This window comes from Falco biarmicus, chromosome 3 (assembly GCF_023638135.1).
Source record: "Falco biarmicus isolate bFalBia1 chromosome 3, bFalBia1.pri, whole genome shotgun sequence".
NCBI lineage: Eukaryota > Metazoa > Chordata > Aves > Falconiformes > Falconidae > Falco > Falco biarmicus.
The window spans coordinates 58486257-58508380 of NC_079290.1; the positions used below are offsets into that span (position 1 = coordinate 58486257).

Sequence of the window (22124 nt, forward strand, 5' to 3'; positions counted from 1 at the left end):
CATTTGGTGACTTATGATTTTTCATCCTGACTAATGAATATATGTCCATTCTTAAAATGCATGTAACTGCACTTTTTCCCCTCTTTCAATGTATTTTGCAAATATTAAGAGCTCAGTATTCAAAACTGTCCTGAGAAATGTTATTAGAAAGCATAAAAAACCAAAACCAACCAAACAAAAAAGCAAACAACTGAGTTCTGTAGGATTGTCTGTCATTGTTATCCTAAATAACACCGTATACCATTATGGGATACAGCTAACAAACAAATTATCGTAACAATGGAATTGGGGGGGGGGGGAAGTAATCAGATGATGCACGCACACAGAGCCAGCCAAGCAGCCAAAACACAGGTATATTTATGACATCATTTTGTAATGTAAACGCATGATGTAAACGCACACGTTTAAGCGGCGTATTGTCTCGCTCCGTTAAAAACCATTGATGTCTGCTACATGTACTCAGTAACCAGCAGACGAGAAGAAAAATGCAGCTCACACCAATGAATTCAGGAGTGCGCTTGGCCAAGGCGGGGACGCGCACCCCCACGAAGGGCACGGCAGCCGGTGCTCCCGCTGGCCAGCGCTCCGCACCGCCGCGCCGCCGGGGGCAAACAGAAACCGCGGAGGAGGCGCGCCCGCAGCCAGGCGCCTCGGCAGCCCGCGGTTAGGCAGCGCGGCGCGGCAGGGGCTGGGCAGCGGGGCTCGTACCGCGCCCCGGCACGCTGCGAGCGGCACCGCCGCGCAGGGCCAGCCGCGCCGACGTTTCCAAACGGTGCGCGGCCCTCGCGTCACCGCCACCGCCAGGCGGGAGGGCAGCGCCCGGGGCCACCCAGCGCCGGCCGGCAAGGCTGGCGGACTCGCAGCTCCCGCCCCCGATCTAACCGGCGCACCGGGAAGCCGGGGGGGGGGTGTCTGCCCTCTCTCCCTCCCCCCCCCGCACACCGGGACAGCGCGCCTGCCGCCGGCCTGGGCGGCGGGGAGCGCAGCGCAGCGGCGGGGAGCGCTTCCCAGCGGCGGCCGCGGGGGGCTCAACGGTCGCCGCTCGGGGGTCGCTTCGGGTTGGGGAGCGAGGCCCGGCCGGCGGCCGTGCATGGCCCGGCACCCCCCTCCCCCCTGCACCCGCCCGGGCTCGCTCGGCGCCCCCCCGCCCCCGGGCAGACACCCCGCCCCCGTGCGCGCCCCCTCCCCACGGCGACGCGGCGGCACCCTCTCGCTTACCTCGAGCGAGACCCGGCGAGGCGGGCGCCAGCCGAGGAGGGACCGGTGTATGAATGGAGCAGCGCAGCCCGGGCACCGGCGCGGCGCGGGGGGAGCCCAGAGCGGGGGCGGCCGCGGCCGCGCTCGGCTGGATGCGAACTGCGCCAAGCGGCGGCGGCTGGTGCAGCGAGGCGGGTGGCGGGGGCGCGCCGCCGCGGCGCGGGCGACTGGGCCGGCGAAGGCGCGCGCCACCTCAGCGGCGCGCTCCCGCCTCGCCCCGGGCGCCACGTGACCTTGGGGCGACGCAAGGGGGAGGGGGAAGGGCGCGCGTGCGCGGGGCGGGCGCCGGCGGAGCGGGAGCGGCGGGCCCGGCCCAGCGTAACTTGCGCCGTGTGGGACAGGGGGCGGCTGCGGGCCCTTTAACCCGTGTCAGCGAAGCGGGGGATAGAGGAGCTGAGCCTGTGGCGACGGCGGCCTTGCCGAGGCAGTCACCCGAGGCGGGTGCGGGCAGCCTCCTCCGAGCCTGCCTTTCTCGCCAGTCCACCTCCTCCTCCGCGCCCCCAGCGCTGCACAGCCTCTCGGGGGACGTCGGGAGGCTGTGGCCCCTTGCCAGGCTGTGGCTTTGCTGTCACAAGCGCAGAGCGGTCGTGGCTTGTTAGGCGTCCCGGCCGGCCGCCCGCCGCGGGGACGTGGTTGCCGCCTATTTCCTCAAGGCGCGGCGCTGAGGTGACGAGCAGCGCTGAGGTGACGAGCGGCGGAGTGCTCTGTGCAGCTATTTATAGCCGTGGTCTCAGCGTTAACACCTCGTGACAGGGATGCTTCAAAAGAAACTGCACGTTCAGGGTCTTTGCTGCTTTATACATCCGCCACTGCATCCTTCTTCTGAAAGTTACCTGCCTACCCGGAGGAGGCTGGAAAAGAGATTTTTTAATGTATATAAATGAAAGTGTAGAATTGCAAAATCAAAACATGTCCAGCTGGCCAGGTATGTCTTTCAGGTCAGCAGCTTCACTGCCCATTACTTAGGTGATTCATGCCACTGCTCACTGAAGTTGGCTCGATTACGTGTTATTACTTACTTGACTCATGCAGTTGCCCAGAGACCCCAGATGATACTGAGACATCATATGTACTAAACCAGGAGGGATAGTATTTGCACCCCAAACTAGCAGTACAAAAAAAGGGAAAAGAGAAGTAGCATAATTGGGAATGCAGCTTAGGTTTCACAAATGTGAATGAAGTCATTTAGCACTATCCATGTTGCTTGGCTATTCTACTGTCCTTTGTCTATCAATTACCTTTTCATTTGCCAGTCTGCTGACAAGAGTCTTTAAAAGCTGGCTTTGCCCCACTTGGTGTTAGAGCCATTTTAGGCTCTCACATAGGTTTTCTGTAACTGTCACGCAAGAAATCAGGCTAGTTAACAAAGCATCCAATGCAACTGGCAAAAAGACATGCTAGCGTGCAAAGTATTGTACAGACAATGTTTACTGTAACAGTCCATGTCTCTGAAAGAACCTTGACCATCTTTTGTACCAGCCTTACGAAGAGAGATCTGTTTACTCATCTGTACTTCCTGTGGCAAACTGCCTAAGTCAGTGAGTTTCCTTATTTGAAAGTAATATATTTAAATCCTTCTGAGCATGGAGCAACAAAAAATCTACCCGTGTAACATGCAGGCTGGATTTTTAAAGAAAGCAATTCATGGAAGAAGATACAAACACAGAATTACATGGATAGGGTGACTATATTATACATATGTAAAAAGAAAGAAAGGTCAGATTTCATGCCTGCCCATTTTGATGATGTTATTTTTGTGTCAGAAATTCTGAGTCAATTTTGGAACACTTTCCAGGACTCGGGATACATGGATGCAACACAGACTAATGGAGCAATTTCCCACTCTTTAGTTCAACCATGTTTCAGCTGCAGCAGTTTTCTGAAGAGACCTCTCATTTGAATGTAATGTCATAATAATAATAATTACCTAGCCATATTAGCATAACATCTGTTGCAAACACGCTTCAACTAAGAGATCATTTCCCTGCTTTACTGAGTTCCTTATCTGGCATCTTAGTTGCTTAATTTGTGAAGGTTACCACATCAGCAGTTGCTCTAACCAAATATTTTTATGTTCCCATGATCTTATCTTCACTGGTCATAACAGCAAGTGGTTTTTTTTAGTTGAGGGGATTCTTCTTTCCAACACCAGACAGCCCTGCTCACAGGGAGGTAAGAGTTAAGGGCTAAATGTATGTCCTTCAATATAAATTTGAAGCTAGATCCTATTATAAAATTAAGCCTAATCCAAAAGCAGGCTAGCTTCTTAGGTGACAGGAAAAATCATTACTTGAAAAGCGGTAACAAATTGATAAGTCATACTCTTCTACTTCAGACCTGGAATTTGTGCTTCTGATTAAAAAGCCTTCATTTGAAAACAGTGTTTTCCCTTTAGATAACCTTTTCCATTCCAAAATATCATCTCCAGACAATCAGAAGGCTACAGAAGTTGACAGCCTTCAGTATTTTCCTTTTGTATTCTCTACTCTTTTGCACTTACACAGAGGAGATTACAATCAAGCTTTAAAAATGGCCTGGATTTTCCACAGCTGTATCAAGTGAGATTTGTTTCCATTCTGATTGTGTGGAGTTACACAACGTAGTGGTATAGATAGGATCTCTGTACATCTGTGCATGATTTGTGGTCCTCCTTGAACCATAACTCACTGGTAGTTAGTTAAACCAGGGCTTCCAGGCCGTAGAAAACCTGCCACTTTATTTACATTAGTTTTACCTTTTCACCACAAATGTCACTATTATTTTTCCCATCAGGGACAGGGGAGGGTGTGATAAGAGCAACTGCTTACTTTTTTGGATTTTTTTTTTCCTCTCGTGGAGGGGAAATAATTTGAAAGTGTGTTACCTAGTGCCAACGGCTCTCTAGTTAGCAGCAATATGTCTAGCAGCAATATTGTGTGAGAGAGGTAATCTGCTTAGAGCTAGGCAAGAAATGATGAAGAGTCTCCAGCAAGTTAGGATAGACTGCCAGGGGTAAATCACAGGTCTGGGAGAGTATAGGGTGCTAGGCATGGCTTTGGTGAAGTCTGAGAAAATTTGTGGTTCAGCGGATAGAGAGCTGTAGGTGTAGGGATGTAGCATCAGCCAACCAGCTTGCATTGATCCCTGAGTGCTCAGCATATTACTGACATTTGTAAAGTAAAGAAAAAATGGCCTTTGCTTAGTTGTTACAGCAGTTTTAAAAAAAAAAAAAAGTCTTTGGCCACATAAGGCAAAAAAAGCTGACATCAGTGGTGAGACATTATTATGTCATTTGCCTGTTTGTATGCACGCAACACCTAGAAACAACTTTTGGAATACGTATTCCATGCCCACCATCATCCCTGTTCGTATTATGGTAGTCAGGATATCCTAAAACTTTTTTTTTTAATTGTTTAGACTCTAGCTGTTATACCTTACCTCTAGTAAACCTGAGAGATTCCTCATCTCTGTATCTTAGATCTCTGAGATCAGAATGACATTATGACAGGGTGTAACAATTTAGTTTATCTTTTTTATCCCATTTAACAGGTGGAAAAAAATGTGGAAAGTTAATAGCAACGATTCAAGGCTGAAAGGAAGTGTACCCTGAGCTACCAAAATACCTAGGCACACCAGTAGTCCCACTGTAGTTGATGGACTTGTTTGTAGGTTTAAGGTATTTGGTTAAGTCAGCATACAGATCAAGTCTCATGTGAGCAGTATGTCTCCATTCTTTGTCAATCATTAGCAGGTGGTTTCACAAACCTTTTTCTGTTAATAGATATGATAGGGTTTCAGGCCTCCTGTTAAGAGGTTCCTTATCTTTGCCAAAGTCACAGCCTAATTAAGTAGGAGGTTTTATTCTGTTCCTGTTAGCAGTAGTGATGAAACAGTAAATGGAAATGACTATCAAATAGAATGGACGGTAGAAGATGCAGAGGGGGCGAGAGGGAAGGAAAGGTGTTGCATTTGAAAATGTGCAGGAGAAAGATTTACAGGAAGGACATCTCACATAATGAAATGGGAAGTGAGACAAGGGGAAAAGTCAGCAGTAGGTTGCAGCCAAATCTGGTGCCTGCCTTCCTCTCCTTGCCGTCAGTCTCATCCTCTCACCATCTTGCTCACAGTACCTTCATCTCCAGACGCCTTTGTGGAACAGAGCAGTTTTCTGTAACGTTTTTCTCTTTACAGCTTTTGTTGCTCTTTTCCCTGGCCAACATTTTGCTTCAGTTCTTAAAACTTACTGTCCTTTTAGCAAGACAAAAAAAAACTTCTGTGGAAAGATTTGTTTCAGATATGTCTGGTCAGTATAAGTGCAACTTAGATGGAATATTGTTTGTGTGTTCACCTTATGTAGTTCAAGGATACAGAGCAGAAGTTCGCCCTATGCTAGTTTAAGGATGATCTCACTTTGCAACTGGCTGCTTCAAAGATTATGGCTTTATGTATTACCAGATTATGTTTTGTCAGTCTCAGACCACAGACAGATCTTCCTCAATAATTGTCTAACAAATCCAAAACTAATTCTCAGAAGAACTCAAGGACATCTGGAATCACAATTCTGTTACTACAGTGGAAGGTAAAGCCTGTTTTTCACATCGTTGATCTTCAAAAATCACCTTTTGTAATTTTGGAAGGTGATTGGATAATACAGATTGATGCAACACCTCCCCAAACTGTTAAATATAATTGTTATAACACAAGAATATAAATTTGTAACAGAATTATAAATTTGAATATGAAGAGTAATGCATGCTGGAATGGAATATGTAGGTAAGAACGAAGATACTATCCAGAAGTGGCACTTCAGATAAACATTGCAACCAGTGTCTGATTTTAAATATAGTCAAATGGTTCTCTGTGTTTGGTAGGAGATTCTGTTGCTTCAGGAATAATTTGTATTCTATCATTATGTAATGGACAGAGACTGAAACAATTTTTCATTATTATCATGGAAAATAGAACATAAATTACACATTTTGATTGCAAGAAAAAAGAATGTTTCAACCATGGTAGCATAATAAGCTTTAATATAGTCAGTTCTGTTAATAATAATTTTGAACATTTTTTATACATTTGTGAATAACTACAGCTTGAATAATCAAAATGAAAAATAAATAAAGGGGTTTTTTTAATCTTTGATATGTTTATTTGTGTATTTCATTTACCATGCATAACAACACTATGCTTCTGGATAGAAATAATTTCCAGTAGAACAGTAGGGATGTACTTCATTGCCAGCTGTTTGAGGAACCATCCAAATTCAACAAAAGAAAACCAAATACCCTCGTGCATTTTAGTTAAAAAAATTTTAAAGTATTTCTAGTAGGTTTTAATTGAAATACCAGAAAAGTATTGGGTTTTTTCTCTGCAAAAAGACCTGATTCTGCCACAGTGACACAGGAGAGATCTGCCATTGGCTTCACAGTGAGCAAAACAGTTTGTAATCTGAGGTTGGGACATTTTTAGAACATCCCTCTGAGATCCAGCTTGTTTTCTATTAAAACTAATGAAAAGACCCCTGTGGCATTTTGCAGGAATTGGATCAGGCTCTCAGTGGTACAATCTGTTCTATATATAACTTGCACGTTGCCATTGATGTTTGTGGGAGATAGGCTCCCAACCCAAAGGAGCTGTAAGAGATGATGGATTTTTAGAGAGGTAAGAAAGGCTGAAATAATTGCCATGGCAAAGATGAATTAAGAGTTGTGTGAAACAACCTGCAACTTTGTAGTGTTTTGAAAGGTCAGAACCTGTAACTGTCCGGCAGAGTGATATCATCACACATCTGTAGATATTTATCATTTTCTGTAACAGTTGCATGAGAACCTACATGCATTAAGGTTCTCATTTAAAACGTGTCCTACCATGGAAATGCTCCTTACTGCGTTTCTGTGTGGGACCTACCTCATGTTGTTTGCTGCTGGGCTACTCCAGTTTTCTGCTAAGTTAAACTATACTACATAGATGTAGAACAAGATGTAATGTAGAACTGAATCAAGCTCTGCATTAAACAGATGTTGGATGATGTTGGTTATAGTCCAGTCTGTATTTTGAGTTTCTCCCACTACTTTTTTTGTGTAGCAGTCAATATTTTGATTTGCATATTTTTTTCTGTTGCACCCTACATCTTTCTGTCACTCAGAATGGACCATCCAAATTATTTAAATCCTTTACCTTGTTTACAGTAAGGTTATTACTCTAACTGCCTCCATATAAGCGCTCTATCTTATATTTCATGCAGCAGGAATCTTTTTGTTGGTCTTAAAAAGAGTTGAACGGAACCCTGTTGGAATTCTGCTGGAAGAAATGGATTTCTTTATATCACAGATACAGTGTCTCAGGTGTTACACTTTTACATGCTATTAAGATTCTTTGTTTTCTTAAGCTAACAGTTCTGTAAGGATGGATTAGGAACAAATATTTCTTGTGTTTTCAGTTTTCTGCATTTGTCATAGATCTAACACCCTAGAAACATCAGTGGAGGTCAGTAATCTTTCAACAATAATCCATCTGGAAGAAGCCAATATAATATGATTGAGCCTTCTAAGAGTTGGTATCAACACAAATATTTTCCTAGTAATTAAAATACCTTATGTTTAATTTTTGTATTTAATAATTCCTGGTCACTTAAAAGTTGAATTCAGCTTGCATATTAACAAAATAAATTCTGACCTTTATTTTTATTGATTTGTTTTTCAGCTTGAACTCTACTTCTTCCAAGGTATGGAAGAAATACTCACCTACAAATGAGTCATATTTTCTTATAGCCTCAGTATATAAGCATGTGAGTGAACACAGTAATGATTTAAAGCAGAGATTCTTGACTTAATATTAATTCCTCGCTTACATGGACCATGAAGTTACACTTTCTTATAAGAAACCAGTGGGTCCGATCCTAGTGAGGGGAAGAAGGTATAGCGGTGGGCTGAGTCACTGAGAGGAAGGAGGACAGTGGGTTTAGCAGGTCTTGCAAGCAGAAATATGATTGCTGTAGCAAAGAGGGTGGAGAGAAATGAGCATGTGGGGCAGTGGATACTTTATCGGTTAATGCTACATCCATAGTACCTCACCAGAGCCATGAGGGAGTTAATGCAGAGGACCAAAAAGCAGTCATGTGGGTCTCAGTGATAAGGAATGGCCAGATGTCGTCCTGATCCTCCTGACAAAACAGGTTTGCATGAAAGAAATTTGGATCAAAAGAAAACCTATGTATGGCCCCCTTGCATCCATAGCAGATGGCTCTGTTTCTGGAGATCTTCCCATGTGGCCAAATTGGTTGTGGTGAAAAGTACAGCCCGTTTGATATTAAAAGGATTGTATGTAGAGTTTCCTTGAGAAAGTAAGTGGGGTCTGCCTCAAGCTGTGATGGCCTACAAATATCAATTAACAAATCCACACAACTGATACCACCATTCTTTTACAGTAAATATATATATATATTATATATAGTAAATATGTCAGTTCTGCACAGGATTCACTCTAATAAACTCTGCTTATCATGGACATTAATTAAAATAACTTTGTCAGTATGTGAATCATTATTAAGATACTTAGAAATGACTGCAGTGCAACTAAACTGGTATAGAGACATAAGTACCCATCTACTATGCATTTAAAGTTAAGAAGTATTACAAATGTTATTAAAAAAAAACTAATAAACTTTTGTGTTAAAATATTATGACTAGTCTACCACCCATGAAATCTCAGCTTGAACTAATTATCCAGATCATAACAAGACCACATTCTTCATTCAAGAACAGCAGGGTTTACTCAAGCTGTTTTTTCCAGTGGTTTCTTTCCCTGCTGATCCAAGCTTCCTGTGGGCTGAGGAACCATTTCTGCTACTGCTGCTGCCTTTCCATCAGTCATCTTTGCTGCTTGCTGGTTGCTTTTTGTATCCTTTTCTGTTTCCTCACAGGGGATTTCATTTGGGTCAGGTGTCTCTTCTGTAGCAATAATTTCGTCTGCATGTGGCTTCATAAAATCTGATTTAGGAAAAGTAATATAATTTCTCATATATTTACTATGTTCAGCAACACAGAGGTATGTAGAGTGAGCTTTTGCTTTCACATTGGTTATGACCCTATCATGTTCTGTTCCTCTTCCCATACCCATATAGAGAGATTCAGTATCACGAATAAAGTTACTGCTTTTTACAGAGCAAAAAGCAAGCCCAGGTCTTTATGGTCTCTAATTAAAAAGTTAAGGGGTAGAGCCTGCAAAATATTTACAGATGTAAAAAATTGTTTCTCACATAAGTCACCTCATTAACAGGACTGCTCAGATATGTCTAGGTTACCCACACCAATAAGACAAGAGAGGAAAAAAATGCAGTTAAATGTTTGTTCTTGCCTTAAGAGCAGAAAGGGGAGGGGAATAGGAACACAAATTGTTCTGTCAGCAATTATATAACATGTGTACACCCTGCATACAAAGAAAAAATACTTGGGCAAAAATATGTAGAACATGTTCTGATAATGTTGGAATTTAAGCCTTATTTGGAGCTAAAATGCTTTAGATGAGTTGTAACGAGGGAGTTGTAATTGTGAAGAATAAATCAATGTCCAAGTAGCAATTATATAGTAAGAGTCTAAAAGAACAGTAAAAATGTGTAATATACAAGGATGCTGGCTCCCAGAGAGCTTTTCATTTTCCACCCTTTCTCTAAATTGGACCAAAAAATGTTCACCTATAATTCCAACTTTAGTATTCAATAGGGACATAAACCTAAGAATAACTGATTAATCTCAAATCATGGCTCTACAATCAGCATTTTCTAAAACACTTTGGCATTTAGGATCCCTTAATTAACAAAGCTTTTTTTTTTGCTTTTTTTTTTCTTTTTCTTTTTTTTTTTTTTTGTTAAGTGTCAAATGTCTAGCTGCTGAAATAAGTCCTACTTTGGAAAATAACCATCTGTATATATATATATACATACTTAGGAGGTCTTCCGTCTGCATTCAACAAGTTGGAAGTATTTATTATGGCTTAACAAACTTTCATCAGCCAGGTGAGCTAAGGTGAGAACTCACAGCCTAGTGGAAAGAGGATTTGAAAGTGTTGATTTAAATCTCTTTCACTGAGGTTTAACCTGGCAATTCATACATTGCATTGTTGTTGGTTAAGAGCATACATACTGTAAACTTGATTGATTGGGACCTGAGAAATATTGATTGGCACAGACTATTAACTGCATCACGTTTAACAATTTTTTCACTGGAGAAGACCATAAAGGGGAAAGTGCTTTTACCTTGCTTTTCCCCTTCCTTCCGTTTGCTTGATGTTGTTTTTTTCTTTTTCGATGCAGTTTTATTTTTTTGATCATGTCCTTGGACTGTGGCAGTCTGTCCTGACACAGAAATCACAATCACCTGAACCAAAGGAAGAACAAAAAGCGCACAAGCAAAAAATGTGGATGCATCACAAACTCAGTTTGAAACCACCGTAACTGAATTCCTGGCAGCAACATGTTTAGAAGCAGCTATTGCTCTAACTTTCAGAGACACATACATCTTCTAAAGCAAAGACGCACAGGCTCCAGCCTGTTACCTGGGAGATGACCCGCTTTTATTCCCTCACAGTTCTGCCAAAAGGAGGGAGGCAGGACAGATTTTTGAAGATAAAATAGTAGAAAGAAACTGCTGCCAAAATGCAATTATTATTAAAAATATGTTAATGCTATGTAGGAAACATCAGTTATCAGGTATTGCAAAGAGCAAGTCATATTGTTGTTTGCACTCTGAAGGATGGGGGGGAGATGTGACACTGTTGCTTTTAAGGTGTATGTCCCGGGATCAAGATGGAGTGACCTTATATCATCCTTGAATTGGCTTCATGTCATACTAAGGAAAATACTAAATAATTTTACATTTGTTCTTTAAACTCAGAAAGCTTGCTGTATCTCTAATTACAGATTTTGTCATGATTGTATTTTTAAATCTTAGAATTAAGCTGTTTTACTTTATCTGATACATAGCACCTATAGTAAATAGTCTGGACTTTTTTATAACATATTGATCTGTTAATGTACATAATTACACGCTTAAACCTTAAAATCGCTATAATATCCTTTGATATTTGAGTTTTAACTGTTTTAGGAGATAAGGCTGTGTGAACACATGCACTTGTTTATGTGAAATGCTGAAAACACGTTAGTTTTACATAATTTCATGTTAAAAATCCCTGTGATGTAAAATCTGTTCTGGAAGAAAAAAGATTTATACCAGATAAACTTAACATGTTCTTTGAAACTGGTGGTACTATTAATGCATAAAGTTAAGGACATGCTAACATGTTTTGGTAGGTCATAAATCTGATATAAATCTGTATTATCTTTTTTTTTTTAACAATTAAGATCATAACCATTAGCTCTTTATAGAAACTTATTTAAAAAAACACTATTAAAAATTGCAAAAAATCACCACTTCCACCATTGATACCTGAGCCATTAAGAACTTCCTTATGCTTCCACTTTGCCTTTAATATTAGCTGACAGTAAACCTCAGATTGCAAGGGTTTAAGTGAGCATTAACTGTACAGAACTTACTTATGGCATCCTCACAGAGATGAAAATACTGCAGTAAAATGAGTACTTGAGAAACAGCACTATTTCTGCAGTCACAGTAGCTAAAACCAACAGAAAGCATGTGAAACCTGCACAGATCATGCTTATACATATGTTTGTTCTTTAGATTTTGATGTGAAGAACTGTGTTGTGGCACTAATAATTAAAATAGTTAATATGGTATGTACATTGCTCTCCTAGTTATCTATTGGGCTGATAACTTCTGCTGATCTTATATGTATATATGATATATATTGTATCACATATATATAAATCATATATATATGTCCAGAATGGACATATATGTACATTCTGTTGCTCTTCCTCAGCTAACATTAATCAGTGGCATTGGAAAATAACTGACATGGAGTTTTTAATCTATGTAGGTTTGTTCAAAGATCTGGACAAGTGTTTTTTGTCTGATTTTTATCTGAAAAAAACCCACATGTTCCAGTGAAGATTCTTTTTGTAGCTTTAAAAGATCTTGAAAAAACGTGTTATTTCTGATCTCTCACTGTTAAGTTTGGATGAAATTGACTGAGGTCTCAGTCTAGCAAAATACTTACCTAACACCCTTAAATCAAAATTCATGAGCAGGTCCATTGAATTGCATGCAACTACTATGTCTGAATCTGCAAAAATACCTTGTCAAGTTGAGATGTGAAGGTCTGTACAGAAAGGTGCGAAGAGATGCTGTTGTGGGTTTTGTTGTGAACAGTAAAGTGAAGATTAACAGGGATCTAAGAGAAGCTGGAGGTAATTATGGTGGTAAAAGCATTAAGACACTAAGACACTGTGCACAACTACCAGAGCCGTGACTAGTAAAACAAGACACAGTGAAACAAGCTTGTGATGGAAGGAAAGAAGTGAATTCCGTTTATTTGTGAACATAGAGGAGAAGTTCATACATTTTTGCAGACACACATACACATTAGTATTCTGGCCTCCTCAGCCTAATTTTCATTTATGGTACAGTACTTCTACCCCAATTGGGCAGATTAAACAATATTTATGGGTGTAAATGACACCCATATTAAGGCCTCTCTAAATTAACACAGCAATACAAAGGGACCTTAATGTAGACAAAACCCAGCACTAATTTCTCCATGATTTAATTCTCTAACACATTCCGTCTATGCTACTTTACCAAAGTTGGAACAAATCTAAACTGCTGCTCAAAAATGCCTCAATCATTTTTTATCTTTCCATCTACCTCATCAGTTGCCTCCACTGAAATGATTCTTCACCCTTTCCATGTTTGTTGTAGGGTCAAATGCTCCAGGAAGAATGTCAAACAGCAGACTTGTGATACAGTGAGCATGCATTTGGTGCGGCTCAAGATGCTATGACTAGGTTCTGTGACGTTAGCAGTACGAAAACATTTAGGAAAGGCCCTGTTTTCCCTGGCACAATTAAGTGTATTAGAAGCAAAAGTGAAATGAATAGAAAAATTCAAGGCTGCCTGCTAAAGCAGAAAGCCATTTACACACACAGATTACATCAGCCTGTCATTCAAAATTTCCCCCATACTTCTGTTTTCTAGTCTTAAATTCATGCTTTTGTTTTGTTATCTTCATTCTTTTTCTGTTGCTGAGACTGTCTCTCTTCCTCAGGTATGAACACACTTACAGTGACGTCACTGGTCTCTGTGCCATACTTATTCTTCACCACAATGCTGTATTTCCCAGAGTCGAGTGTGGACACAGTAGAAATGGTAAAGCTGACTTTTTTTCCAGATTCATATTTCAGGATGCAATTAGCATCTGATACAAATGACTTTTCATTTTTCAGCCATGAGACCTCTGGGGTAGGATCTCCCCAGACAGTACAAGAAAGATTAAGTGCCTGTAGAAAAAGTACAAAAAGATTATAAGTAAAAGTCAGTAAATGTTTGCTGTGGTTTTTGATGCCTGATTCTCCAAATGTTCCTACTCCCCATTTAGTTTCCTGCTTTTAGTAAATGGATGCATATCATCATCAGTAATCAATAATTTTTGTCAGAGTCCTCTGTATCATAAAAGAAGAAACTCAATTCAAAAACTCTATTAAAACCTTTCAATATTTTATGGACCTTCTTCTCAACTCTCATAATCATTAGCACAGCTTTCTCCATATATGTTATTTAATATAAAATTAGATATTATCTGCATTTGCATGTTAGACCTGAAATGAGAATTTGAGGAACCGTCAGATGGATTTCTTCACAATAGACTCACTAGATGTTTACCCTGCTTCTTATCTGGTAGTGAAATGGTGGAAAGACGGGACAGAAGAGAGACACCCAAAAGGCTGTTGAAATGAGCAGATAGAAAAAATTGATACCTCTATAAAAACAAAATATTTTTGTACCTCTGAGAACAAAATAAACATCAAATAAATCTCACATGCCTTGAGGACCAAAATGAGAACAAAAGAGAGGGGGAAGCCTTTCCTCCATCAACAACACAATTCTTGGTACCGAGGGAAAGACAGGTTCCAAGGGAGAGGTGGTTACGGCACGGTGGAATGGCCTCTGTCTGATTCCCTGCAGCACCTGCAGCTGGCTACAGTGTGGGGCTGTTGACTGCCTTCTCTTGTAGCCCACTGCTGTGAACATGAATGTGGTTTTGATTGCCGTATCAGTCCATCTTTTTGAAAAATGAGGGGAAAACAAGAGGTTTTACATTTCCCCCTCTTCCTTATCACTCTTGATACAAACATGCCCTCAGCCTCCACCAGGCATTGCATATGGGCCCCTTCAGGTGCTCAGTATTTCTTTATTGTCTTCTGATTGCCTAGCAAGCAGGAGATCAGCACCGAGTGGCCTCAGCTCCCACTCCAAGATGCTAATGAGCTGAAGTCCATGCCCAGGCAACTCTATTAGTGGCATCATTCAAACCTTGGGTGTTTGAAGTAGTGTCAGTACTCCTTAATTCAAAGAGATTCAAGTGGCAGTGATGACTTTTATTCTTTTAAATCATTCCTTAAAATAGCTGCGTTTTCCTTAACCTCGCATCACTAGTTCCTGTTTGACATCACTGCCTCCTCTTGATGTTCTCAACTCTTATTATTTATTTTCCAGCTACTGATGTGCAGAGATATGTCTTATCATTCACTATGTAGATGGTGAGATCTTTGGTTTTTCTGGAAGGTAATTCCATAATTACATATTATATATATAGAGAGAGAGCCTTAGAAAAGGAGAAGTGATTGCCCACTGTCTATGCATCTATTTGTGTCAAGTTTTCTGTTCTTCAGGCAGGAGATTGTCTTTGCTCATGTATATCTTTATTACTCAATGAAACCCCTGATTATAGTGCTGTATTCAACTTTAAATCCTTATCCTGGTAAAAAAAAAAAAAAAAAAGTGTGTCCTCTAATCCTGGGGGGAAGAGGCACCTTTCCCCTTCAAGATAATCCCCCTTTTCCAGTAGTCATCTGCCTCTAATGATTGCCTGGGGCAGGGGGGAGGGGGGGGAAAACTGTCTGGATGTCGTGGTTAGTGAATGAAATCTGTCAGGAAATCAGATCTATCTGAAAAATGCTGGGTGAGTAAACCCCATCTCTTTGAAATGGATCTCAGCATTTCAGAACTCCACACAGAAGTTCCCATAACAAGTGTGGACCTGGGGCATTGAGGCATGTGCACCTGGAGCAACCAGCAGCCTCAGGTCCAGGCCCTTTGTGCTCCCCACTAGCTTTTCTGTCTTTCACTGCAGATTATCACAAGTAGGGTAGTGCGGGTGGCAGAGGAAACGTGTCATTGTATTTCAAGTATTCCCTTTCCTCTTGCATATTAGCACAAACTCACACTCATGTGTGGTTTGGGCTAAGATGCCAGTGAGTGAGTTGAAGCAGCTCAGTCAGGGGAACCTGCTTCCTTCTTCCAGCCTCCCTGTGAGGGCACCTACCCCTGGCAAAGGGTAGAATAGGGAGTAGGTAGGCAGGAGGATGTAACATGTTGCTTCTAGGTCTGAAAGTGACTGTCTGTCAGAATCCTAAGTCTCTCCTTTTAAAAATAAAACCTCTTACTCACTTACAGGTCTTCATTAAAAGAGTTAATTTGGCTGGCTTTACACAAAACTTACACTAGAATTCTCTGTCAGGTCGAATTCCTCCCTAACATGAACTGACATTTAGCCTTTTCCAATTATATCACACTGCTAAAGAGCATTTATGTCTATCAGTGGAAGCCTCTTAGGCCATCTGGAAGGCTGTTTCATTAACACTGGGTAAACAGTGGTTCATTTATTCTCACACGTATCCTTCAGCTTACATGTAAAAAGCTAATAAATAGCATCACAGTCATGGTGTTAAGTCTGAGATATGCATATGCTTGGAAGTTCAAGCCAGGGGGTCCAATCTGTTCATATAGCTCTGTAGTTATGGCTGCACTTCTATTCAGAATCAAAGCTTGCAATTGCCAGTCCTTTGCTACCTCATTTTCTGTTTTTCAGAATCCTGGGTGACTGTGCAATTTGCATGAATTACACAACAGAGAGGTGCATTCCCCTCACTCCAGCATATACGCAAACAAAAGACAGATGAGCCAACACCACCCAAACAAGTAAAGTTTTCCCTGATCACTCTGTCCCGCTGCATTTCTCAAAAACATTATCTACTGAATCCAGAAACATAAGGTCAGGGATATTTGTCTCAAGTTCTGGGAGGTTTTCAGTCACTTACTCAAACATTATAAATGTCCTTGTGGTCAAGGACATTGTGTGTCTAGGTAACATTTTGCAACTCATTTTTTTATAAACACTACACATTTTGCTATAGTGAGTTTATACTCAAGTTCATATTAACTCTCTTTTGGCAGAAGGCTTAAAATTGGTAAAAACCATGCAAATTTATCCCCTGCCAAAGCAGCATAAGAATCTGGTCCCAAGCTCAAGCACTGTTAGCTGAGAATCTGCAAATTCATTGTTTCTTTGTGGCTTCTACCTACAGTTACAATTCTCATGGGAGTGCTTCTTTCTTCTACAGCATTTCCCAAACCGCTAAATCCTTTAATGAAAGGTTTAATTAAATGCTATTTCATTTTGTAATGCCAACATACTTAATTTTCCCAGAACTGCTGCAGTCTACTATTTGTTGGCTATGCTACATCTCGCATTGTTAAGCAATTCAGATCAATATTTTAGATTCTTAACACTTCTGCTCAGCTTATAGTCAAATGCTTCTAACCCAGCTGACCTACTGCCAGATAAAGCCAGAAATATCAGGAGGCTGCTGTAATGGAGCTGTCCTGTTACACGTTTTCAATGACATTCATGTGCCCTATTTCAATGTTCGCACGCACCATAAAGAGGAGCTGGCTAGTGGCAGACCAGTGGGAAGCAAAGCACAAGCGCTTCTTGGTCTCAGTACTATTAAGCAGCAACTTGTAGAAGCAGCGTGCTGGGAAAAGGTTGTGTGAGAGTGAGAACTGACTTTCTGGGTCATCTGTTCTTTGCTCAAGCATTAATGTAGCCGTGTTCCTCTGGGAGTGCCTTACAATAAGCTTGCGGCTAAACTCTGCTAATATAATCCAGCGTGACCCCAGTGACTTCTTTTGACTTCCTTCTCATTCACACTGATGAAATAGAGAAAACATTCTCCTTTTGTCTGGATGAGAATTGAGTTGTTATGGTTTACTACTTTTACACCATTTAAAAGCCTTGATGGGTGTGACTATCTTGCCACATCGCAAGGAAGTTAACTGCAAAAGACATAGAATGACTAGCTATTTTGTAAAAAAAGGGATTAAACTTCTCTGATACCCTGTTACAAAAAAAAAAATCTAACTGTGAAACCTATGCATGAATTTTTAAAGAGCTGGTTATATAAAGAATTTAGTTTCAGCTCACATTGTCATCTCACTTTTATCTAATGCTTAAGAAAAGACACTGCCCTGAATACATAAACCCATCTGTGCAAGACCGCTGAATTATGTACAGAAGGCAGGGGATGAATAAATAACGTAGCAGATTTTAAAGATGGCATCTTAAAAAAAAAAAAAAAGGTGAATATTTTCCCATCATTGAAAGGCATTCAAGCTGTTGGGCTGTTGTGTAAAGCTTCAGTTACTTTACTGTACCTTGCCCTCCTGGATGGTGACAACATCGGGCAAACCTCCAAGTACCCGTGCACGATCTGGAAATAAATGAAAGTAATTTTCTTTAGTGTCTCAAAATCAACTGTGTCCCAGATCTTGTTTCCCCTCTAGTTTTTTACCTTATTTATGTACAAACTTGTCTCTGATATCTGCACTAGCAGAGAACTATTCAGCATTCTTAGCACAACATTTGGACTTAAAAAACCATTGAATTCACAGCAATAGATGTGTTGATAGCCGGTGTCAGTTACTTACAGAAGGGAATTAAAGTACATGTGCTGTGTCCTGCAGATTTTGCCATCAATTCAGTGTTACTTCTGAGTGCACAAAAAGAAGTCTGAATTTTTGAGATCCAGTGCTCTAAATTTTTAGTGACATAAGCTAAAAACTTTGGTTTCCAAAAGGAGATGAATGACACCTAATGAAGTGGTGGAGATTAGGTTTTAATCTAAATACAAAGAGACTTCAGGCTCAGTGACAACACTAAAATTCCACCGCTTTGTAAGCATCTCTGTGTAAATGACATTGATACCTGATCTAGTTTTAAGCTCAGTCCCATAGGAATCTTACATAAATACAAATAAACTGATCACATGCAGTCTTTGGTGCACTTATCCTGGAATATGGATTTTGTTCGTTATATGTCTTGGTGGAGCCTAGCAGAGGAAGGAAATGACTATACAGAATGTTGCCCTCTAATGTATTCTGTAAAAGATGTGCTCTGCAGCACAGAGATAACAACCCTACGAGACCAGGAATGGGACTGTGTTAAGTCATTTAACATGCCAGCCCCTTATGAATGGTCCAGGGTTAAAAACTAAATGCCCAGGGTAGGACTATTACTGACCCCTTTGCGCTGTCTCAGCTGGGACATGTAGGGGGTCACTGTACATATACAAGCTCCGCTCTATTTGGAGTATACGTCCAGGAGGAGTTAGCTCAGATCAGAAAAACACATTTTTCTCCAATAACTTTTCAAATGCCAGTTCTGCCCTCATTTTTATACAAGTCTGAAAGTCATCTGGAGTGGGAGATTTTTTTGATGTGTTACATTTTTTCCATGTGTTTTTCTGTAAATAGGGAGAATACTGAGCTCAATAGTTCAAGTTCAATTCTAATGACTTATTCCTTGGGTAGTTAATACATACTTTTGTTTTAGTTGCTATGTTGGAATTAACACACAGGCAAAACTATGAGGGGGTTCAGGGATCTGTCTTTAATGCAAAAGCTGCTGTTGCTTTCTTACCCATTTCTGTATGTAATGCAGAGTCATTTGACATTTTATATAGTTCAGAATTAGCCAAATTATTTCCTCCATCTTTGAAAACAAAGTCACTTTTGTGCATAGAACATGCATGAGAGATCCCAGCAATAAAGCTAATTTTTAGAGAAGTCTAACTGGTAATGACAACAGGAGCTTAGATGGGAAAAATCAACATAATCCATAACTGCAATATGATTAGCTGCAATGTGCACCAATGTTAAATCACAAAAAGGTCACTCTCCATGCTTTTTCTTGGTGTATGGACAAACTTGTTTTAGGATGAGCACATGCACATACACATGTATACAAGCCCTTTCTTTCCCAACACACAACCTTCCTGGAGAGGAAGAAAACCTTCATAAACAGTTTGTTGCAACCATTGTCAAAGAAGGCACACTTACTTTTCTCTGCAATCGCAGCTTGCCTGGAATTGAAAGAAACAAAAAGAAAGTCCAATTTCAGTTAAGGCTTACTTAGAGTGATTGAAAAACTGCTTATCTTTTTAACTGGCTTTAATCCATTAAGGAAACTCTCTCTCATCATTTGGCAATACTGCTTTTTCTTTATTACTCAACTGTTATATAAGGGTTACACTAAAGAAGTCACATGCAAAACTCCTACAGGCTTCTGTAGTCATAGCGTATGGTTAGCTCCAGCACAAAATAAGCCAACACTATTTTTATTTTATGACTGCCATTACTGTATTTAGATGGCATAATACTTACTTTAACCTCTGGAACTCGGCAAAGGCTTCATCAAATGCTTTGTAAAGAGAAAAGTTGATTTTAAAGGTAGGTTCAGAGATAAATCATCACAAGTTCAAATTTAAAATGCAGAAATAAATTTAAAATGTAGACATCATTAAAGAAATATTAATGGATGGATGGGTGTATATTGTATAAACCCTAAAATGCTGAATGGTTCAACTAATAAAGGCCATCTATGGCAGCTATTATATACACGTATGAACACATAAGCACACTTTTTTGCTTCTAAAAGTCAAGCTTTAAGACAAAGAGATAGCAGGGGAGCAATAGATTGAAATAATTTCACAAGAAGAGGAAGAAACCCACAACACACCACCTAAATGATAGCTTATGGCAGTGGTCTCCCAAACTTTTTTTCACTTTACACCTCTATCTAAATTTTTTTTTGAGCACACACTACCACTATATGTATATTTATTTATAAATTATGTAAGTGCAGTACAGAAGTTCTCTTATATTTTCTTCCCACATCCCAGCAGATCATCTTGCATGCATCCTGCTTTGGAGACCACTGGCTTATGGAATACAAGACATCTGGCTTTCCCAAGTGCTTTTCACAGCTGCTCTGAAGTATCACACTGACGGCCATGAACAGACCAAACAGCAAACTATTGTCTCCTTTGTAAATTCAGACTAGGCTACCATCATGTGGGAGGTCAGCCTTTCCTGCTTTGAAAGGGAAGAAGAAACCTCTTTTCTCAGGAAGTGGAGATAGAGTACAGAAGGAGCAAGGGGGAGATGATTATAAGGTTGTGGCCCTTACACAGCTTGCAGACCCAAAGTGAAGCTTTAAGGGTGGAAATGGCTGGGGATGGAAACTCAACAGGTCGGAAGGAGTTAATCTGTTTCCTAGGATCCAAGAGGTCTCTCAGAGCAAAAGCTTCCAACAGTCAATCCAAGTAATTTCAGCTGTTCCCCTAACAGTCCTTCATCATGTTGATGAAAGGTCTTGTCAGCTCTGAAGAATAAGGACCCCTATTATATCCATCAAAGAAATACAGTAGGAAAGAAACAGAACAAACTTGTCCCTCACTTCCTCCTCCAACTACTACTTGGAAGGAAGAGATAGAGAAAGCGTTCAGTGCTACAGCTTGTACTTAAAACTGCCAATCAATGCCAGCAACACAGGGGGGTTTATAAGATAGCTCAGAAACTGGGCTGATGTCTCAGTAGGCAAACTGTAAGCGCCTATTTGAAATAGGAAAAAGCTGTTCATAATTTCCGACTCAAGAGCACAGCTTGGAGAAAACAAGTTGCACTGTCTCCACAAACACTGCTGGGTACACACGCCGACCCTACAACCCCAGCAGTCACAGCTCTGTAGCGAGATCCTGCTGTTGACACCCCCGCCCCACCGCACGCAGTACAATGCCCACACACACAGTGTTAGCAGAGGGAATGGCCTACCTTGTCCAGAAAGATCCACTGTCTTTTTGTGTCCTGTTTTACCGTCGAAGAGTTCCATTGTGTATCTGCCTTTGTCCTGCGGAGTTGGTTCATTGATCTGCAACCAGATCTGCTCCCCGGTGACACCAGTCTTCACTCGGTCTGTAAACCTAATCTGGGTATCACTGGAAAATACAAAACAACGTTACTCTTTCAGTTTACTGGAGTACAAATGGGATTTGCTCATGCTGAGTCACTGAGTACATCTGCAGTTACTACATGATTTCCAAGGAGCAATGGTACGTCAACATATGAAACTTTTGAAGTCAAATTCTTGCTAAAGCTGCAGGCCAGCTGGGCAGAACTGGTATGACAGTCTTTCCCTGTTCAAGGTCTAGCTCTCCTCAGAGCTTCCAGGAAGGTTATGCATCTTAGCCTATGACCTGAGCCACAGAAGAGTTATACAAATGTAAAAGCCTGATCTCTGAAGGGTAATCCATGCATCCTTAAATGTTCATCTTCTCTTTTTAGCATAGGTTTGTTTCTGCTTGGGCAAAAAAACCTATACGGCGCTGTACCTACAAAAACCCCACACTTTTGTCACAAGTGGTGTTTGCCCAGTTGGGCTGTTTTCTGATGCTCTGCTGTGCTTTGGTGTTTACAGTTAAACATATTTTGACATAAATGTATCCTCTTCCACAAAATTATCAATTTCTCAGCTTCCTAGATAAGCAGTTAAGTGCCCTGGATGAGGCAAAAGATATTCGTCAAATAAGCTACTGATTTTATTTTAATCTTTGAACTGATAATTTCGAATATACTGAA

At 40.8% G+C, this 22124-nt stretch overlaps 2 protein-coding genes across 5 annotated transcripts in view; both read right to left on the bottom strand.

Annotated features, from left to right (window-relative positions):
- The window catches only part of LPIN2 (lipin 2), a 47264-nt gene extending 45827 nt beyond the window's left edge, over positions 1-1437 (bottom strand). Inside the window, exon 1 of the mRNA XM_056330083.1 lies at positions 1219-1437. The gene's annotated coding sequence lies outside the window, so the exon portion shown is untranslated. The remainder of the gene's footprint in view (positions 1-1218) is intronic.
- Positions 1438-8033: 6596 nt separating this feature from the next.
- The window catches only part of MYOM1 (myomesin 1), an 80482-nt gene continuing 66391 nt past the window's right edge, over positions 8034-22124 (bottom strand). For 3 of the 4 annotated variants that reach the window (XM_056330080.1, XM_056330078.1, XM_056330079.1), the window contains 5 exons: positions 21321-21484; positions 19872-19908; positions 19548-19570; positions 17865-17920; positions 12651-13648 (listed from right to left, as the gene is read on the bottom strand). In XM_056330080.1, the coding sequence (XP_056186055.1) occupies positions 13355-13648; positions 17865-17920; positions 19548-19570; positions 19872-19908; positions 21321-21484 (574 nt within the window). In that variant the 3' untranslated portion in view covers positions 12651-13354. Of the gene's footprint in view, positions 9225-10489; positions 10611-12650; positions 13649-17864; positions 17921-19547; positions 19571-19871; positions 19909-21320; positions 21485-22124 lie in introns of those variants that run through there. The other variant, XM_056330081.1, reaches the window with a different exon arrangement.